This window comes from Capricornis sumatraensis, chromosome 20 (assembly GCF_032405125.1).
Source record: "Capricornis sumatraensis isolate serow.1 chromosome 20, serow.2, whole genome shotgun sequence".
Lineage (NCBI taxonomy): Eukaryota > Metazoa > Chordata > Mammalia > Artiodactyla > Bovidae > Capricornis > Capricornis sumatraensis.
Genome location: NC_091088.1, coordinates 16,797,449 through 16,819,200, shown reverse-complemented (window position 1 = coordinate 16,819,200; position 21,752 = coordinate 16,797,449). Strand labels below are relative to the sequence as shown.

General features: G+C 53.4%; 1 protein-coding gene across 2 annotated transcripts in view; it reads right to left on the bottom strand.

The window, feature by feature from the left end:
- CRISPLD2 (cysteine rich secretory protein LCCL domain containing 2) overlaps window positions 1-19,419 on the bottom strand; it is a 69,760-nt gene extending 50,341 nt beyond the window's left edge. For both annotated transcript variants that reach the window (XM_068991860.1, XM_068991861.1), the window contains exons 1-2: window positions 19,317-19,419; window positions 2,615-2,928 (exon numbers count right to left, since the gene is read on the bottom strand). In XM_068991860.1, coding sequence (XP_068847961.1) covers window positions 2,615-2,854 — 240 coding nt within the window. In that variant the 5' untranslated portion in view covers window positions 2,855-2,928; window positions 19,317-19,419. The remainder of the gene's footprint in view (window positions 1-2,614; window positions 2,929-19,316) is intronic.
- Window positions 19,420-21,752: the final 2,333 nt, after the last annotated feature.

Sequence of the window (21,752 nt, the reverse complement as noted above, 5' to 3'; positions counted from 1 at the left end):
CTCAGCAAAGAACCTGGAGGAGCCTGGATGCTCAGAGCTCCTGCTCATCCCGTAACTTGTTGGGAACCCTGGCAAGTCCCTCCTCTCAGCCCCAGCCTCCTCGTCTGTGACATGGGAGGATGAATACCCTGGAGATGTGTGGTGGTCATGGCTGTACAATGGTGTGGAGGCACCTAATGCCACTGAACAGTGCATTTTAAACTGGTTGAAATGGTAAGTTTTATATTGTGTATATTTTACCATTTTATATATATATATACATATACATTTCTTTATACACACACATGCTAAATCGCTTCAGTCATGTCCAACTCTTTGTGACCCTATGGGCTGTAGCCCGCCAGGCTCCTCTGTCCATGGGGATTCTCCAGGCAAGAATAATGGAATGGGTTGCCATGTCCTCCTCCGGGAGATCTTCCTGACCCAGGGATCAAACTCACATCTCTTATATCTCCTGCATTGGCAGGCAGGTTCTTTACCACCAGCGCCTCCTGGGAAGCCCATATATAACCCTCTATATATATACACACATACATACACACACATATAGAGAGATTTTTTTTTTTCTAAGTAGCAAGAAATGCCTTTAACTCACCCAGTCCTGCTCCCCTCCAGCAAAGCCCACCCTGAGGCAGGGTCTGGGACAACGAATCTGCCACCTGCTCCCTTCCCAGCCAGCCCAGGGCGCATATATAACTCCCCAGAAGAGAAACCGGTGAAGCAGGTAAGGGAGACCACTTCTCTCTTTCGAGAAACTGACGCCCAGCGCCCTCAGGCTATGAGCCAGCGGCTGCTCGCCCCCTCCCAGAGTCTCCCGGCAGGCAGGAGGCCCAGCCCCGCACATAGTAGATGCTCACTGACAGCCCGTACGGGGAGGGCCCTGGGACGTTCCAGGAGACTGGTGCACCAACCGCAAGACCCCAGCACGGAGGCACCCCTTGCCCCAGTCTCCGGTCCTGCGTCTCCTTCTGGACAAGATAACTGCACTCCTCAACATCCAGGGGCAAGTCTTAAACCCAGACAGGCTGGCTCCAGAGCCTGTCTACTTGTAAAACCTCAAAACAGGGTGTCTTAACTCTGTGGGGTTTTACAGTCCACCTCTTGGGATGAGCCTGTTTCAGAGGGCTGTGGCTCAAAGCCCCAGGAAGCGGGGCTGAGCAGGAAGCCTTGGATCTGAGACACTCTCTCCAATCAGTGCCGCCTGTTGTTGGGTGGATGGACGTTGGCAGGCGAGGATCCTGGCAGGGGGCAGCGGGAGCCTAAAAAGAATTAGCCTACCCTAATTCTCTCCATCTTTAACCCTAAAGAGCTCTGCATGGCTGCCCTGCACATTAACGTTTTGAAAGGGTGCCCACTCTGCCTCCTAAAATTAGCACAGCCCCTTCAGAACAAATCCCTGGACTATTTTCTTGAGGGAAAAAAAAGAAATGGTTTCATAAGGAGTCCCCAGGGGACAGCCTTGCTCAGGCTCTGCCCAGGTGGCATCCACTCATCTCTGGTGATGGACCACCTCATCGGGCACAGCAATGCCTAGGGGCCCACAGCCACACAGGCAGGTGCCCAACCATGAGGGTGACCAAGGTCAGAACATGATCAACACAGAGAGCGGCAGCTGAGTCCAGAGGAAGGAGAGGGCCAGGGCCTGGGCTGCACGGAGCTGGATACGGGAGTGACAGGGTGCAGATCCCCAGGGTGCAGAGCGGGGGCTCTACACACAGCACCCCAAGACCTCTCTGGCTGCAGAGGAGGAAGGGAAACAAACTAACCAGACAGACCAGGGCTCCTGACAGGAGGCCTCGGGTGCCAGGCAAGAAGCACAGAGGGCCCTCGAGGCTCCTGCCAGGAGAAAGGCTGGAAGAATAAAGATTGAAGAATTACAACGTGATACCAGGATTCAGAGGGCAAGATGGGAGGTGAGTCCCCCCTCCAGGGCTGAGGCTGCCCCGCTAATCAAGGTGAGAACACCATGGGCAGGGAGGATGGAAACAGCCAGAGGAAGAGCCCCAGGTACCTAGAGGGGCAGCAGGGTGGGGTAGAGTTCAGACTAGGCATGGACAGGTGAACGAGAGTGTGGGTCCTGGACTCAGCTGGACCCAGGTCGGAATCCACCTCTGCCTCTGCCAGCTGTGTGATCCCAGGCCAGTCTGTAAAGCTGGGGGGAACCCCGGTGCCCACTTCATGGGGCTGAGAAAACCAGACATGGAGACATGTGAGCAAGGGTAGAGCTGGGGACGGGCACCTGGAGCTGGTTGCTCCTTCTGTTCCTAAGTGCAGGGGCTTCTCTTGAGGTACAGGGGACCCTCCAGTGTCCCTTCTCGGCCTCCTCCTCCCAGCAGAATGCCCCACTGCTCAGACTCAGCTGCCCCTCGCTGTGTGGACAGAGGGAGCACTTGAAGAGTGGGGTGGAGGCCACGCTGCACGGAGGCCACGGTACCAGCACAGCCCCAGGGCTGAGCATCTGTGCTGGGCATGCGACGGGCGTGCCACCAACTGCCAAGTGAGCGCTGAAGCCCAGCCCAGCTAAGGAGACGCCGAGGCCAGAGCCCAGCCTGTGACCCTCACCGGCCCCCGCCCCGAGCCCCCATGCCAGGCCTGCCCCAGGCCCGGAGCTCACCATGTACTCCATGTTGGAGGCGGGTGGTGACACCTGGCCCCGCAGCTTGTTGTGAAGCATGAGGATCTCCTCCCGGTCCGTCCTGGAGATGGCCCTCTGTGCCCGCGAGTGGGGCTGGTCCTGCTGGTATTTGCTGAGCAGCTTCTCTAAGTGTGTGACATTGGGCAGGAAAAAGCCTTGGGCTCCGCAGAGCAGCAGCACCAGCCCCAAGGGCACGACGCCGGTCAGGACACAGCTCATGGCTCCACGCTGGCAGTGAGGGCAGGAAGTGATGGGTGGCCTGGGTGCCTGAGACAGCTGGGCACTCTCGTGCTCTGAAAGGAAGCAGAGGGTGGCCGGAGAAGTCAGTCAGTGCCAAACCTGCCACGGCAGAGAGTGGACCGGGCACCCCTCTCTCCCCACTGTGCAGATGTGGAGACTGAGGCTCCCAGAAGCTACACCAGCAAGGTCCGGCAGGCAGGAAGTGGTGGCGCTGGGATTCAAGCCAACAGCCTCCAGCACGGCAAGCGGCCCGATGCCACATGGACATCCTGGCTCGGTCTCTCCCAGACTCAGCTGCTCGTGGCGCCTCCTTTTCCTCACTCTGAGTCAGCATCTGGATTCATTCAGGGCTCCGGTGAGTCTATGGCCTGAATTAAACTCCATCTCCTGCCCCCAAAAGAGACTGCTAAAGCCATTTCATGTCAGCAAAGGATGTGCCGTGAACCAACAGGGGTAGCAAACTTCCTAGTCCCTGTGAAGTAAGACTCAGTTCCCAAACTGGCTGTCAGGCACCCCCAGACCCATCCCTGCACAGGCTGCTCTGGTCATGGCCCTTCCATGGGGTGTGTAACCATCACACCCTGTGACACAGCCTCCCAGGGCCCAGCCACATGCTCTGCTAACTTGATCCTCAGAGAAAGAGACAGGGCCTCCCAGGAGTACCTGTGCACCCCACTCTCACCCTGTCCATGCCTGGCAACCCCCCCAAACAGTCCAGAGTGCAGCCTTCCTCGGCCAGCTTCTGTCTGACAGTAGGCCCGTTATGGGCACTGCTGGGTGTGGCCCTCTTGGCTGCTGAGTGAATGGTTCATATGGGTGATTAGCACCCAACAGCTGCATCAGTGGGGCCAAGGAAGGGATGGAAGATGGTGGCTGGGACTCCCGGGCCTCCCAGCCCCTCTTGGGGCTGTGCTTCCCAAGGAGTGTTTCTGGAACCCTAGCTCTTGACGCGTGCCGGGCCCGGGGCTGTGGTGCATGCCTCACGGTCACATCAGTTGGGATTCACCCCCTCTGAGATCCACAGTGCCTGACGCTGTCATTTTATGACCTGTCAAGGATCTTCATGATCCATCCTTGCCTTTGGGCTCTGGGCCCTTTTCCCAAACACCGCCTCTCACTAACCTTTCTTCCCTGGCAGGCATCTTAGGAAAAGCTGTCTTAGTCTTGGAACACACTTACCAATTCTAGAATTCCCCAGCCTGAAGATAATTTATTAGGTTGAGTTTCCGCTGTGCCTCTGCCCCTTCCCAGAGCCCTTCCTGAGCCTCTGCGGGGGCCAGTCGCCTCATCCATGTCATCTCCAGCCCTCACGACAACCCAGGTTGGTGTGCCCTTGCGACCACATTACAGATGGGGAGGCTGAGGCTCAGAGAGTTGATCCCAAAGGCTGCTTACTGGTAAGACTCAAACCCAGGTGTGATGTCCCTGAGAGCCTGGGGTTTTCCAGCTTGCTGCCCTGGTTCCTCTCACCCTGGGGGGCCAGGGGTCACACTACAGGTCACGAAGTGTGGTCCTCCTGATGCTTGTTGTCTGGTCCAAGAAGACAAGACAGGGCTTGTCGTTCACCCTTGTTTGTTCACCCTCTCGCCTCTGTTTCACCCCCAGGGAGAGTCGGTCAGTTACCCAGTGACCTTTATAGACATCTATTTTGTGCTGCACACTGAGAGAGGAGGACAACAAGGTATTTCCCTGGCCTCAAGGGGCTCCCAGTTAGGCTGGGAGACGGGCAGGGAAGCCCCCAAGCCCTGACCAGTGGGACAGGCCTGGCTGAAGACAGCACGGAGAGCTGAAAGGAGGGCTCCAGAGACTGCTGGCTGAGCAGGGAGGGAGGCAGCCTGGAGGCTGGCCCACCCAGAACCCCAGGAGGCCCCTCTGGCATCTCCCACGTGAGCAACAGCCAGGGTTTTGCTGGTTGCATTGGAGTGGGGCTGCAAGATGGCAGTGGAAGGCAGGGATCCTCTGGGGCTTGCCCTGGGCACCCAAGAGGCTGAGCACAGAGCCTGGAGCGATGGGAACATGGCAGTTCCCATCTCCATCCCTGGAAACTCTCCAGGGTCCTGACCAGGCTTACGCTTCAGATAAAAGCAGCCGACATCCAGGCGGAGGCCCGGCTCCGTGGCCTCTTGGCCGAGGAGTTCCCTCTGGGGCAGAGCCGCAGGGCCCATGGGAGCGCTTCTGTGTGCTCACTCGCCCCGTGGGAATCAAGCCAGTAATGCAGATGCTCCCAGGGTCCCTGCCACCTCCCCGCTTAGTCACACCACCATATATGACCATTTCCCAGCTGCAGAGGCCAGGCTGAAAAGGATGCCAAAAAGTACAGACGCCGGGTTAAGATTTGGGACAAAGCGGGAACAAGACTGATATCACAAAACGACCACTCGGTCGTCACAGAAACATCCAATTTGCTTTACTCTGCGCTTCAGCATCCTGAGGGGCAGGGCACCCCCAAAGGCATGAAACAGGAATTGTTCACATGACTCAACTGGACCAAAACCTGGGTTTGGTTTAAATCATCAGTGGGCACAATTCAAATAACTCTCAGTAGGGGAGGGGTAAAATAGGTGTGGGTCAGCGTGGGTGGAATAGTCTAAAGCAGCTAAAAGAAAGACCTGGAGTTCTGGGATTGTCCGCAGCAACAAAGCTCTAATCCGAGGTTGGGCCAAGAAAGTTATAGAGTATGATGCTAATGGTACTATTTATGTACATTTCAAGGCATATAGACCATGTTTGGACAAGTTTGTGGATATTATAGGTGGACATGCATGTATATGTATGTGTCTATTACACAGACATGTATTATATGTGTTTGTACATATATCATATGGTGTGCGTGCACATGTTTGTACAGTGAAACCAGTTCATGTTGGTGGTTCACTCTAGGAAGGAAATTGAACAAGGAATGAGAATATGAGGGGACTCATCTTTATCTTTAATATATTGTTTCTGCTTTAAAAGCTCAAGGACATGTGGCAAAGCATAAGCTCAGTTCACGCAAGGTGGACCAGGTGAGTTAGCTGGAACTGTGATGTGGTAGCCAGAGCTGGGCGTCCTTGGGGGCCGGACCTCACCGGTGAGTGCCCTCTATCTTTTGGACTTGTCTACTTCAAAGTTTTTAAAAATATTAATGAGTAGAAGAAAGCAAAATGCCAAAGCATGAAAGACAATGAAACCACTGCTGGTTCAAGGGCACCCTCCTGGCATGTTCTCCTGAACAAGGGCGACCTTATTCCAGAAGACTTGGAGAGTCGCCTTCACTCTGAACATTCAATGGCCTCACATGGTCCATGCCCCACAGACGGGGCCTTCCTTCCAAGGTTCAGGAGAGAGCTGATGAAGGCTCGGGTGGAGCTTCAAAGTCGGGAGAACCACGGGGTTTAGTCAAACCTTCCCCTGGGGAGAAACACAAGTGAAAAGAGGCGTTTCTCCAAGTGGCTTCTCCACCTTGAGACAGTCGCTGGCACAGACATGCCGACTTGTCTTGGGCCGGGCCACTCATAGCATCATGTCGGGTGGCACTGCTGGGTCTGAAAGTGGCCTGGTGTGCCTGCAGCTTGGGGCAGGGGCAGGGAGGGGCAGGCTTGGGGGCTGGGGGAGCCATGCTGGGGAGGGGGCAATGCTTGGACCCTGATGGGTTCTAAGTCTGGGCCAAGGAGAACATGGAAGATTCAAGCAGAACTGTAGCAGTAACAGGCCTGGTGTCCCACAACTTTATTCCAGACCACAGCACAGGGCTGGCACACAGAGGGAAACACAGAATCATGGACAGAGCTATGCCTTCTGCAAATTCCGTCACCGGAGTCCCAACCCCAGCTCCTCAGACCATGGCTGGATTTGGATACAGGGCCTTAGAAGAGGTGGTTAAGTTAAAATGAGACCATATGAGTGGGCCCTGCTCCAGTATGGCCGGTGTCCTTGTGAGAAGGACGGACTGGACACAGACACACACAGAGGGATGAGTGTGTGAGATACAGGGAGGGGACCGCCGTCGACACGCTGAAGAGCAATGCCTACAAGAAACCAGCCCTGCCGGCACCTTGATCTTGGACTTCCGGCCTCCATGAGGGTGAAAGAATGAATTTCTGTTGTTTGAACTGCTTGGTCTGGGGTGCTTGGTCCTGGCAGCCCTAGAAGACTAGTATTAATATAAGCATCAGATAATAAATGAGAATTAGGTTCTAAACATCCTGCTGGTGGCTGTACGGAAGAGGGTGACGGGGCAACAGAGAGGCAAATCGGGCGGCCGAGACTGAGATCGCGGCTGGAACCTGGGTGGAGGCGACTGGTGCTGTCTCAGCACAAGGCCATCGGCCGAGGCGACTTCACCAGGCCCTGCCAGCCCCCTGGTCTGCGCAGACTATTCAACTTCTGCTGCCCAAACAGCTCGATCAGAACTTAGGAACAAAGCACTTCAGCCCCTTCCATCTGTAATTTAAAAGAAACTGCCTCACAGACAGAGAGCAGACTTGTGGTTGCTGAGGGGGATCGGTGTGGGGGAGGGACGGAGCAGGAGGCTGGGGTTAGCAGAGACAAGCTACTATCCACGGGATGGATAAACTACCAGGTCCTACTGCAGAGCACAGGGAAATATACTCAACATCCTGTGATAAACCAGAATGGAAAAGCATACGAAAAAGAATATATATAATGGCAGCCCACTCCAGTACTCTTGCCTGGAGAATCCCAGGGACGGCGGGGCCTGGCGGGCTGCCGTCCGTGGGGTCGCAGAGTCGGACTCGACTGAAGCGGCGCGGCAGCAGCAGATGCGTAACTGCCTCGCTTTGCTGTACAACAGAAATAAACACAACACTGTAAGCCAACTATACTTCAATAAAATACTTTTTTTTAAAGTTTTCCAGCGGAGACCCACACACTGCCACCTGGGGCTTTCCAATGACAAGTACAGGCTCCTACCAGGGAGGCCGGTGGGGGCTTACCTGGAGGGAGGCCCACCGCGTGCCCATGGCTGCATTCCTCACTCCACCCTCCTGATGAGCCAGGGGTTTGGGTTCTACTGCTCCCATCTGACAGATGAGGAGACTAAGGCCCCTGGGGTCTTTGGGAACACACCCAAGGTCACACAACTGCAAGCAGAAAACCTGGGTCTGGAACGCAGCTCCGTCTGGCCTCTGAGCCCCCTCCTCAATGCCACCACGCCTTCCCCGGGGTGAGCTTCCTTGGGGATTTCCCATCACCACCCACACAGGGCAGGACCCCCGCAAACAACCCAGTTCACACTCTGACCCTCCCTGCCCTTCTCTGCTTCCTGGGCAGATGGCTGGGCTCAGTGGAGACAGGCCCCACCCCCACTCCAGGTCAGCCAGTGACTCTGTCGAGAAGAAGGTACCCATGTGTCATCCCCAGGGGAGTGAAACGCTTACGTCACGGTGACATTGCACCATGACATGCCCCGTCACTGAGCCTAGCACCCACCCAGCCTCCATCTGCCTCTGACTCAAATATGACGCCCACTCTGACTCTCTCTGCACTCCTCCAACCCTCCTGACATCCCCGAGGGGCTCACACTTTAGGCAAGCGGGCTATCCAAGCTCCCTTTGGGGCCTGGAGATGGAGGCCAACACTCATTGGCTCTTTTGCCCCCCCGCTTCTCCCAGGGTGGCCAAATGCAGGCTTCGTTTCCAGAGAAGCCCTCCCCACTCTCTGTCCCTGGCCTGTTACCAACAGCATCAAACACCCGAGTGAATGCCGCAGTTGACAGAAATGCAGTCTAGGAGAGGTCTCCTTGACGGCAGTTGAAACTCCCAGCCTGAGAGACCACAAACAAGATAAGGGCACCAGGGGTGGGACGTGGGGGCGGGGAGACACTGACAAAGCTTTCAAACCCCTCGGTCTACAGCCACTCAATCTGGGGTCGGATTCCTGCAGCATCGCCCCAACTTGCGGGATACATTTGGGCTCTGGCTGTTTTCCACTCCGTTTTCTGGAAAACCAAACTGAGCCTGGTGATCTTCCATGGTATTAGTGAGGTCCGGGGCTGGATTGGGGTGGAACCAAGATTTGAGATCCCACTTCCTGGAAGCGTGGAGGGCTTTGTACACTTGGCTGCTGCCACAAAGCTCTGCCATTACCTTCCGCCCCGCCTAAGAGTCTGTGGACGTCAAGGGCACCCAGAGCCCCAAGTGCCCCCAATCCACCTCGGGGTCTCCTGACACTCAACTCAACTCTCAGGAGCAAAATGAAGAAAGAGAATGTGGATGAACCTGGAGGCGTCACTCCGCCCAGGCTGCCTTTGCCTGTGTTTAGGAAAGTCTGCCAGAAAGATGAATCTTCGTGGGACCCGCCAGCCGGCAGCCCTGAGGCTGTGCCAAGCTCTCTGCTCCTGCACACGCTGTTCCCGCGGCTCAGCCTATGACCCCGACCTGCCACGCCCCCACCGGGGCCCGGCAGATGAATTCCTGCCCGTGGGTTAGGACTCAACTTTGGGGTCCCAGCTTAATCATGGCCCCAGACCTGTCCGCCTTGTTCGCCGCTGAATCGCCGAAGTCTGACCTCGTCGGAACGAGGAGATCTGTACATTCACTTCGTAAATATTTATAGAACACCGCTGGCATCTTCGTCAGTGAACAAGCTCGACAGGTCTGCAGGCGTGATTCAGCTCCCGGAGGTTTCCGGAAAGCGGTGACCCTTTGACTCCTCCACTGAGTCTTCCTGTGGAGCAGAGACTGATCTGTCTGTGAGGGGAGGAGGCAGGCTGGGATCAAGGGATGAGGGCAAAGAACTACAGGGTCACAACATTACAGGGTTCATTGCGTGGTTAATGGCTAATCGTATTGGCTATGGCAATAATAATGATGCTAAATACTCCACAGACCCATTGTTTGGAGAGATTTGAGGAAGACTGGGATTAATAAAGGTGAATGAAGTGAAAAAGGCTATTCTCTCTTATTTCAAAGCCTCTGCTTTGAGACAAACCTAATTTTTAAAACTCCTATAAGATGTCTAATGCTGGTGGGCATGATTAAAAAAAAAAAAAACAGGCCTCCCTTAAATCTGAAATATGCTTCAGTTCCCTACATGCCTGGGGCCTTAGCCACTTCTCTCAGCTTCCTGGGGAAGTGATGACTCGAGATGTCACAGACAGGGTCTGCAGCACGAACATGATCAGCTGGCCAGGAACCGGATTCACAGCGACAGTGACCCGGCTCAGTGGCCGTTGCTGCCCTGAGGCTGGGTCTCCTTCCAGGGCTCAGCTGAGCCCTGGGTGTCAAGAAGCCAGCAGCCTGCCTCAAGTCTGCTCACACTGGTTGCCTTGCCAGCTAGACTTGGCATTTCTCGAGGGGCTGGAACCAGTGCTAGACTGGCAAATGTTTAATAACGGACATTTGGAAAACCTTGAAATACTCACCCTAATCTGTAGTGTCTACCCATTCCCTTGGTGTAAATATCCCCACCACGGCAATTTCAAGCCCTTGATGTAGGGTCACTGAGTATGGAGTTTCTGGAAAGAGTCCCACGATAACACACTGTGATGCAACTTTTCCACGATACACATGGAGTAGACAGCAACCACCCCAAGAACAGAGAGAACAGTGAGGCAGGGTAAAAGATTAGGATGCAATAAGTTTTGACTAGCTACTATTTTTATTTTAAATAAGATTTATTTCATTGTAAGTTTATATAACATACAATGGTGGTTGCGTGTACAGGGAACTATACCCAGTATTTTGTAATAAACTATAAGAGCAAAAACCTGAAAATATGTGTATGTAGGGCTTCCTAGGTGGCACAGTGGTAAAGAATCCACCTGCCAGTGCCACAGACCCAGGAGACAGATCCCTGGGTGGGGAAGAACTCCTGGAGGAGGGCATGGCAACCCACTCCAGTATTCTTGCCTGGAGAATCCCATGGACAGAGGAGCGGGACTGTAAAGAGTAGGACATGACTGAGTAATTGGGTGCACGCATGCACACACACACACATGTATAACTGAATCACTGTATTGTACACCTGAGACATACACAACATTGGACATCAACTATACTTCAATTAAAAAAAAAAATGATGGTGGGATTGAACTGGCCCACAACTTTTCCGGAAACTTAACCATCGGCTCCCACAAGCCAGTATGAGCCAGCTCCAGCACAGCACTGGCCGACTGGGTCTTACTCAACCCGAAACTTCGGGGCATATTAACTGCTCAACAAACATTTCTCACCAATCACCCAGCCAACACACGATGAATGAGGACAAAGTGGCTGAGCTTGTTCTGGGTCCTCTACTCCCAGAATCTTGTCTTCTACCCTCTCTGCAGACTGTTGGGGTCACTATGACTATGATCCCTATTCTACAGTTGAGGAAACTAAGGCTCAACGCAGACGAGCAACTTGCTTGCAGTCGTGCAGAATGCCTGCGGACAACGGCAAGGAGCCTGCCATGCTCTGACTCCCTGCCTGCCTTGCCCTCCAAAATATCAGGGCAGCTCTGACTTGCGCCCCCATGTCAGCAGGAGCCCCCACAGCTAGCCCCAAAGGCAGGGGCATCAGGGCTCCAAGCTCCCTCAGGAGCACAAAGGAGAACTCAGAATGTGAGTGAGGCCGAAGGCAGAGCACAGTCAGACCCACAAACCACCCAGAAATTCCAGGAATGAAGTGGCGGCTGCGAGGAGGGGGGCGGGACACCCCAGCCTGTCTCGGGCAAATCCCAGGGCTGGAAGAGCGGCTGGGTAAGCACCAGACACGCCGAGGGCAGGGATCTCCCTCCTGCATGGGAGCCAGTCTTCCGTAAACCCTTCTAGACAGAATTAGGGAAAGACCACGGAGGACTGTCGCTTCCTTTGTCAACTGCTCTGCCCCCAACCCCACAAAGACGGACATTAGGCTTAACAGAAAAGGCCACCCCCATGGGCACCTTCTTTTCTCCTGTCCCTTCAGCAAAAGATATGTCCTTATGGGATACACAGGGCAACAACTCAGTATGTTTATTTTTTTAATTTTTGTTTATTTTTTTATTTTTCAACTCAGTATGTTTAACTGAATATAATATATAAAACCCATTCAGTTTTTTAAATACTATGCAGAGAACATACACAATTCTGAACAAAAAGAGCACACTTACTCAACAAACATTCGCTTAATCTACTCTGTGCAGAAAAAAAAAAAGAAAAAACAGGTTTGTTCAATGCAAGCCAAGATAATATATGAGAAGCCACTTTAAAGTGACTGGATAATAAATTAATATACTCTTCAAATACCCAGTACATGACGCCTGGGGCCCTTTTCTCCCTTCTCGTAGACATGTGGATGTTTCCTTGGAAACAGTGCTCTCAGAAGTCTTTAGATAAATGGCAGGAAACCTCCAGCTCCCAAAAACAAGAAATTGAGAACTCTCAGGAGACATCGAAGAAAAGTGTGGACAGTGGGTCAAACCTGGTTTGAATCCTGACTCTATGACGTAGACCTGGGGGCCGCCCAGAAGGTCCTTCAATCCCTCGGAGTATCCAGTTCCTCCCAGGCAAAACAAAGTACTGAGTTTCTCCCAGGGCTGGGAGAGAATTTGCAGATTGTGGAAATAGTGGTTCTAAGGAGCCCAGCAGCAGAGTCCCGAGACTCACTGGTGCTCAATTAGTGTTTCTTTCCCGCTCCTTGAGGGTGAAACTAGCCATCCCAGACACCTCTGCTCCAGGCTATGGCGCTGGCAGCACCGGGACTATCCTCCCACCCGAAATGCAGACTCACTGGTGTCAGGTGGTACCTGCAAGGGTGAGTCACAGCCTTGAACCGAAGTCAAGCATTCTATATAGCACCAGACTATGGACTCTGGACGCGGCCTCTCGGGGGAAATCCCCAGGGCAAGCCCTCAGGTGGCTAGGGAGTCCCTGGGGTATGCAGTGAGCAAGGCTCTGTCCCCAGGAGTGGGGTGCAGTGGGGGGCGGGCATCGCAGCAAGCAGGGGAGACCATACCGAGGCTGGAGGAAGACAGCCTGGGACACCGGACGGTGAGGGTGGACAGAGGTAGGGGCAGTGACCACTCTGGCTGGGGTGAACCCCAGGCAGCAGGAACTGCAAGAACGAAGGCTCTGAGATGGTCACTGTCTTGGCCTGGACAAGAAGGGTCAGAGCAGTGTGACCAGGGAGAAATGGGGTCACAGAGGCAAACAGGGCCAGGCAGCCTGGGGCCTCGAGGGCCTTGACCAAAGAGTGTTGATTTTACTCTAAATGCAAAGTGGAAAGGGGGGGTGGGGTTGTGTCTGTGTGAGTGTGTGTGTGTGTGTGTCTGTGCGCACGGGCACGCACTTCAGGTGCAGAGCAGATGAACCCGACAGTGACAGGGTCTGATTTACACTCTGAGAACCCGGCAGATGCAGCTCCGCAGATGGACCTCACAGACCTAACGCTGAACTGAAGAGGCCAGACTCCAGTGATGAAACATCCATGCCGCCCTTGATGTAAAGTTCAAAACCAGGCAAAACCAACCTACCCCAACAGAAGCGCAGAAATGGTTCCCCTCGGGGGTGGGGCTGTGGGAGGGGCCTAGGGGGGAGTCAGGCTCTGTCACCTTGGGGCCCGAGCCTGCACATGCGCATTTGGAGAAAACGCCATCCCCCTGTGCAGGAATGCATGTGCTTTCTTCTCCAGCATGTTGAACTTTAATAAAAAGTTTCAGTGAAGAGTTAAAGAGGCTCTGGCTTCTGTTGGAAGAATGCCTCCACAGAAGCAGGAGAAGAGCACTGTGCAAGATAAAACCCTCCGGGCTCTCCCCTGAATATCAGCACTGAGACAAGTCCGGGGCCTGGACTCCAACAGCCCTTCGAAGTGAACCTGAAGGTGCTGGAGCCCAGAGAAACCCCTGTGCGGCTGGGGCCTCCCACCTGGGCCAGACAGCGACTCTGCCAGACAGGGCCCGGTTCATCCTGGTCTGAGAGGGCACTTTGTCCAGCGATGCCAAAGCTGAAAATATCTCAGTCCCCGGGAAGCCTGGCCTTGACGGTTCCCGGGAATAAACAGTGTTTTTAAAGCAGCCAGTGCTTCCCCCCATGAGAACAGACTGGCTGTGTTGGGAGTCGGCTGGGGGCAGGATGGAGAGACGCAGCGGACATGTACAGACACACAGATGTATTTTGAATGCTGGAGAGGAAACAGCCCATTCTTTAAGAGGGGCCGCGTAGGGGTCACCAACAGACGGACTTCACAAGCTCCAGGGCACATGGGCTCTAAACACTGCTGAAGGAGAAGGCTGGAACCCTCAGGACACTTGCTCAAGCCCTAGAGCAATGGGTGCCAGCAAACCCAGCGTCATTCCGGAAGAAAGGCCTAGGAACACGCCAGCAACTTGCTCTCAGGGGCCTCGACGCTGGACAGAAGAGGTCACTCTTGCTCCCAAGCCACTGGCTCTATCCCTGCCGCATGACTTCTCTGTGCTCACGTCAGGTCCTGTAAACAGAACCGTCCGCCCCAATCAGCCGCCCCGCCCACCCCATTCTGGGCCCCTGCCCAGGGAAAGTCTTCCAGGCTTTCCCCGGCAGTGGGTCCCACCCTGGAGCCTGCACCAGAAAGTGCTGGAAGTCAAGCTAAAGCACAGATTGCTGGCCCCACCTCCATAGCTTCTGGAGGTCTGCAGTGCAGCTGAGAATCAGCATTCTGACAGCTCCCCTGGTGCTGGCCCTGGGACTTCACTTTGAGAACCGCTACTCTAGGTGGCACCAGCCTCTCCAATCTCCCCATGCTGCACCTGAGTCTGTGTTTCCCAAACTCCAGCCCCTGGCACACCTGCCACCCCAAGCTTTGCCACCTTCCTGCCATTTCCCTGTTCTAGTTCATATTTCTTATTTTTATTTGTTGGTTTGCTTTGGGAGTTCAAAGAAATTTATGTTAAAAAGGGAACCTTCAGAACTTCCTGGTGGTCCAATGGTTGAGACTCTGCACTTCCAATGCAGGGGCACAGATTGATCCCTGGTTGAGAACTGAGCCCACATGCTGTGCAGGGCAGCCAAAAATTTAAAAAAAACAGTGGGGAGGAGGGGCCTTCTATGGTCAGCATGTGCAGAAAACCTGATCCCTCCTGCTGTGACCAGAAGGCAGAAGTGAGATGAGCCTCGGTGAACATGGAGCAGAGCTAGGACCAGAGGCCTCATTGTAGAGGGTGCCCTGTCTTTGTTGTAAAGGGAGGTCAGTTTTGTAAAGGGTGGGTTGCTGCTGGGTCAGCACACAGGCTCAGTCACCTTGGGGCCGGGATGGGCTTCACACACTGCAGGGGACACCGATCATCCCACCGTGACCTGCTCTCAGGTACGAAGGCCACACCATGACTCCCCTGTGCCCCGCAGCTCAGAGCAGGAGATGCAAACTCAGCACAGGGCAGGCTCCTCCACCCTGAGCCTGACCCCCGGACCCCTGAGCTTCCTGCAGGTCTCAGGGTGCCAGGGGAGCCCTCCTCCAGGCCTCTGCACTAATATGGCCCTCTCCCAGCGCATCCCTCAACGCCCCACCCATCCACTGTCACCTTCCCTGCCAGGCACACCGCCTCTTTGCTCTAAAGTGACTTCTGTGTGTGCATGCTAAGTCACTTTAATCGTGTCTGACTCCTTGCGGCCCCATGGACTATAGCCCACCAGGCTCCTCTGTCCATGGGATTCTCCAGGCAAGAACACTGGAGTGGGTTGCCATGCTCTCTTCCAGGAGATCTTTTCAACACAGGAATCAAACCCAAGTCTCCTGAATCTCCTGTTACCATTGAGCCACCAGTAAAAGAACTTCTAGGATCTTATCAAATCAGCTGCAGCTGTTGTCAGCTGGATGCCCGTCCCTAGTTCTAGACAGATCCAGTTTTCAGTCCAAACGAACGTCAGGGAAGGGTCCATTCTCGGACCACTTGACTACAAACAAAATGGAAGCTGGATTCTTTTCCTTCCAGGATTTTACCATTCTGCACTCACAGTGGGAAATGATCCAGAAACTTGGACTGAAAATGTGGGATTTCATAATTTATAATATTTTTTTAAAATGATGGTCCAAAAGTTGCATAATCTTCATTAGGACTTTTCCTTTTCCCCCTGAATCTGTGGTTTTTTTCCTAAGCTGACGCAGCACTTGGGGCAATCAGAGAAGATAAATTTCCCCCGGGCTGGACCACAAGAAACTGTCTGTCCCCACAATCTTGGGTTGGGGGGTTGTCTATCACCAAGTACTCATAAATGTACAGCCTGGGATACAAGATGTTCCCCAGGACAACATCTCTGACAGGAATCTCTGCCAGCTGCTCTCCGGGGTGAGGGGTGGGGAGATACTGTGAACACTTCCCCCAGAACACCCAGACGCCCCATTCTCTACGCTCATGGCAGAGGGCCTTGATTCCTTCTGGAAGGAGATGATCTCAGTTGATGCCTCTTCAAGACGAAAGTCAAGGAAAAGGGACAAATGATCCTTAATAAGGCAAAAATAAGGTTACCAGGGGACCCACCTATCCTACTCATAGGGGAAGAACCAAAACAACTGAAAATGGGTGTCCAAAAAAAAAAGTGCGCACAGATGTCCACAGCGGCATTACGTGCAACAGCCCAAAGGGGGAAATGGCCCAAACTTCCAGCAGCGGGTGAGAGGACCAACTAAGGTGGCCTGTCCTGCCCACACCACGGAAGAGTGTTTGACCACAGAAAAGGGCCCAGCACGGACACAGGCTCCAACACGCATGAGCCCTGACCATGCCAGGCTCAGCGAGAGACGCCAGACCCAGAAAGTCACAGACCGGGTGGTTTCTTTTACACGAAACGTCCAGAATTAAGCAAATCCAGAGAGACAGAAAGCAGATGAGCAGTTGCCAGGGGCTGAGGAGGATAGAATGGGGAGTGACTGTTAATACTGATTGTAAGGTTTCCTTTCGGAATGATGAAAATGTCCTGGAATTAGACAGTGTTGATAGTTTCACAACACAGCTAATGTACTAGATGCCACCAAACTGTGTACTTTAAAATGATAAATCTCATGTTATTAGTATTTTACCATACTAGAATCATCTTTTCCAAGGGAAAAAAATAAAATAGAAGAGCGGCCTGTCCCTCCCTGTTCCAGAACGGAGTGTGCTTCCCTTAGGACTTTATGAGGGGCTCCAGATCCCTATCGTAGTCAGCTCAGTGAACTGAAGATGAAATGAAATGATGCCTGTGTTCTATTTTCCTTTCTTGACAAGCCATCAGCTCCTTTGAGTGATGCTGGGTTTGCACATCTGGGACTGATCAAAAACCAGTGAGTCTGCAAAAAAGTGGGGGAGGGAGTCTTCCTAGGTCGGGAGTAAGCAGACACAGAGGCACCTCCCATACATAGTAAATTACTCTGGTGACAGAGAAAAGAAATGTTCCAGCTCCCATGAGGCCAAAGAGGTCACACTTAGAGGTCCTGCCTTTATAAGCTGGTTTTCAAATGCAACCTACAGAAAAACCCAGGTATCCGATGTAGGGTCGCTGAGGGAGGGATGAAGTGTGGGGGTATTCAGAGGCCCATGCTCCGCTCCTGAGGCTCCAGCCCCTCCCCGTCCAGCCAGCTCTCCTTGGCAGTCCAGAGGCAGGGCTGTTGGAGCAGCTGGCATTACTCTGGGTTCCCCACCAGGGCCCTGCATACTGATGCAGGTACCTGTCGGCAGAGTTGATCCCAAGCCCCCATGTCAGTGTCTCCTCTCCAGCCCCACCCCTAACCGGGGCCGGGGAATTCAGACCCCACACGGCAGAAGCCTTGCCCAGAAGCAAGCTCTGAGCTGACAGTCATGTGGCCAGTCATTGGACCAGCATCTTTTTCCAGGATCTGAGGGAGGACCCGGCTAGGATGGCAGCTCTCCCCGACCCTGCCCATGTCATGTTGGGCACATGCCTTCATCACTCGGAGCCTCACTTTCCTCCTTGTAAAAAGGAGGACAGTCCAGCTCACAAATAAGTCAGTGGTCATCCATGTAAAACCCCAGGCATGACTGGCCCACAGTAAGCGCCAGATGAATGTCAGCTGCTGACAGTATTACAAACGTGATCATCACTATTCCTACTCCTATTTTTTAAGAGACTGTAAAAATCAAGATCACTCTCTTCATTCTCTTCCCTGACTGCATCGTCAGGGATGGGCTGGCCCCAACTCTGCTAACTGTGTTTTACCTGGAGCCCCTCTCAAACAAAACAATCCCTCAGGTTTGAAGGTCAGGTTCAGAGGTGGAGTTAGCAATTGGACAGAGAAGTGTCTTAAAGGAGGCAGGACTCAGCCCTTAAGTATGAAGGCTAAGTGCAGACAGATAGATCTGAGGTGACAGCATCACACACAGCCATCAAGTGCACAAAACAAACAGGCCCAAGAGTTCCCCCTCTGGATCTGTTTGGAGGAGGGGGCATGCCTTTCATCCTGTCCTTCACATCCTGGCCTCTCAACTGTCAGGTTCTAGACCCTAGATGCCATGACCCTTCTGGGGAAGGCAGACTCACCCTAATCTGCCAGGGCAAGGAGCCCAAAGGCTCAAAGTGGAAACTCACAAGTCCGCTCTTGGTTGGAAGGTGAGCTGAGCATCTGTCAACTCCCAGGTGCTTCCCTTGACCAGAGCAGTAACTCACCTTCCAGCTAACGGACACCCAATTCAAACTGGACTTCGATGAGCTGGCATTAGCCAGCTGGCTTGTCCACCAGCCCAGCCCTTTCAAGGGAGGCTCCGGGTCTCCACTGCCCACGGGGCTGGCCCTGGCTCTTCCACTGGGGGTCGCAGATCTCTCAGACCCCAGAGCTGAGCCCTCAGCTGCCAGCGGTTCCCCCTACCAGAAGTTTATACAGATACCTACTCTAGCTGAAGAAGCCCGGGAACTCTTCCCAAACCTGTAGGAACTGGACATGTGCCACGCCCGGACACATCCACAGCTTTATGGGGCTTTGGAGGCAGACGGAACTGGGTCCCAGCCTCCGCTCTGCCTGGACACTTCACCTCCCTGACCCTCTCAGTGCCTTCCTCTGAAATAGGGGAAGAGGAAGACTACCTGGAAGGTCTGGCAAACACTATCGTAAAGGGGCGTGGCTCTATAAACTGCCCAGCAGAATACACACGCCGCCAGGATCACCTCAGCCTCCACACGTGGGCAGAACACATTCAAACTCCTGCCACATGCTCTCCACTTATTGACGCCCACAGTGTACGCAGGGGTGCAATAGATGCTGGCGAATTGCACAGGGAAGGCAAGAATACACACAGCCTCGGAGCACGATTCTGCGACAGACCTGCTTTGAGTCCCAGGCTCCCTAGCTTCTAGTATGTGAGGTCTCAGACAACTTGCCCTCGCTGAAACTCAGTTTCTCCATCTGCGGAAGGGCATGCCGCCGAGCACGGTTCTGAAATGCAGGAGGTGTGCACAGCTAACTTGCCTGCGCACAGTAAACCCTAAGAGATGATATCTGCTCTGGTTATTCCAGCTCCTAGGAGATTGAGGGGGTGGATAGCACGGTGCAGAGAGAGGAATCTAAGGCACACTCACCTCCCTCCGCAGGGCTCAACCACCTCCTCGCCGGCGTCTCCTGCGCGGAGTGGCGGCGACAGCAGCACAAGCACAGCGGACACAGCGGGCAGGTCGCGGGATGAGGGACTCTCGGGCCGCCGAAAGATGCAGTGGGTCAGAGGACCGTACGCGCCGCCTCTTGTAGGCTGCCCGGACCCGGGAGCCACGCCCCCGGCGGCCCTAATAGGGTCGCGCCGTCGTGGCCCCACCCTCCCACCCCCACCGGCCCCGCCCCTCCCGGCTTCGCCCCACTTAAGAGCTTGGCGGCCTCCGGGAGGCGCTGGCGCCTAGAGTCGGGGGCCTCGGAGGGAGGGCGGGACCACCCGCGTCCTAAAAACTCGGCTTGAGAAAAGGAGGAAGCGCTCAGTTTCCTCATCATGACCATAAAAATAGCGTTTCCATTGAGAAATTAACGGTGCATCCAGCGCGGTGCCAAGCACTTTCCACTAGGGGTTTGCAAATTTACCAAATTCCACTTCTGTGCGCCTCAACTGGAAAATGGGAAAAGAGAAGCTACCTCCTCGGGACTGGTGTGGGCCCCATCAACTAGGGTGTAGAATACACTTGCTAAATTTATCCCCATCCTCTAAACCTGGATAGAAAACTTCACTCTTGACATCCGGACACACATATACACACAGACACACACCTTCCCAATGTGCAAATGAAGACAGGAAGATGTTACTGGATGAACGCAGTAAAGCTGAGGCCCAAGCTAATCCTTAATCGTCATTATTTCAGTATAGGTTCACAGGAATCCATTGAGATGGAAATGATCCCATTTCACAGATCAGGCAACTGAGGCTTGGAGAAGAGACTGGCCCAAGTCCCTAGCCGGCAGTGCAGGTAAACGCTTCAGTGAATTTAGAACCAGAAGAAATCACCTTTGAGAGATGTAGCCAAGGCCCTGGTCAGCAGAAGAAGAAAGCAAGGCCACAGGAGCTAAAGGACTCCCCAGTGCCCCCCACTTTTAATGTGGACCTACTATATGCAGGCTGGAAGAAGCACAAGCTGGAATCAAGATTGCCAGGAGAAATATCAATAACCTCAGATATGCAGATGACACCACCCTTACGGTAGAAAGTGAAGAGAAACTAAAAAGCCTCTTGATGAAAGAGGAGAGTGAAAAAATTGGCTTACAGCTCAACATTCAGAAAACGAAGATCATGGCATCTGATCCCATCACTTCATGGGAAATAGATGGGGAAACAGTGGAAACAGTGTCAGACTTTATTTTGGGGGGCTCCAAAATCACTGCAGATGGTGACTGCAGCCATGAAATTAAAAGACGCTTACTCCTTGGAAGGAAAGTTATGACCAACCTAGATAGCATATTGAAAAGCAGAGACATTTCTTTGCCAACAAAGGTCCATCTAGTCAAGGCTATGGTTTTTCCAGTGGTCATGTATGGATGTGAGAGTTGGACTGTGAGGAAAGCTGAGTGCTGAAGAATTGATGCTTTTGAACTGTGGTGTTGGAGAAGACTCTTGAGAGTCCCTTGGACTGCAAGGAGATGCAACCAGTCCATTCTAAGGGAGATCAGCCCTGGGTATTCATTGGAAGGAGTGATGCTGAAGCTGCAACTCTACTACTTTGGTTACCTCATGCGAAGAGTTGACTCATTGGAAAAGACCCTGATGCTGGGAGGGATTGGGGGCAGGAGAAGGGAATGGCAGAGGATGAGATGGCTGGATGACATCACTGACTCTATGGACATGAGTTTGGGTGAACTCCAGGAGTTGGTGATTGACAGGGACGCCTGGTGTGCTGCAATTCATGGGGTCGCAAAGAGTCAGACACAACTGAGCGACTGAACTGACTGAACTGAACTGTATATGGGCAGTGCTGGTGCCCGAGGGATCCTGTCCTCACCACACTGCTTATTCCTGAGTGAAGACACCGTATCACTCAGTATCAGCTTTTCCCCAACAGCCCCATCCAGTCACTCTGAACTGGCCCCTGCGCTGTCCAGCAGTGAGCAGGCACAGACATGCCCCTCTGGGACTGGGATCTGAGTCAGGAGTGTCAATGGTTCAGAGCACTTGGCTGGTGGGGGGAGGGGGGTAGGCAGGGAGGATGAGTTAAATATAAGGGAAGAACCTCAGTGATTGGCCAGGCATGTGTGACTAGGATTCAGAAAGCTGGAAACTCTTGAAGATTTAGGTGCAGCTCAAATGCAATTTTTAAAAAAAATTATCTTTTTAACTCATTTTATTTTCATCTTTTACTTTTCTTCCTTTTCTCAGTTTTTGAAGCATCGTTCTCAGCTCAACACTTATTCATTCAATACTTATTAAGTTCCTACTATGTGTCAAGCTCTGTCCCAAGCACTGGGCATTTAGCGGTAAGCAAAACAGACTGCTTCGTTACCAGCATCCTCGATGTGACAAAGGGCAGATCCAAGGGGAGGAGAGA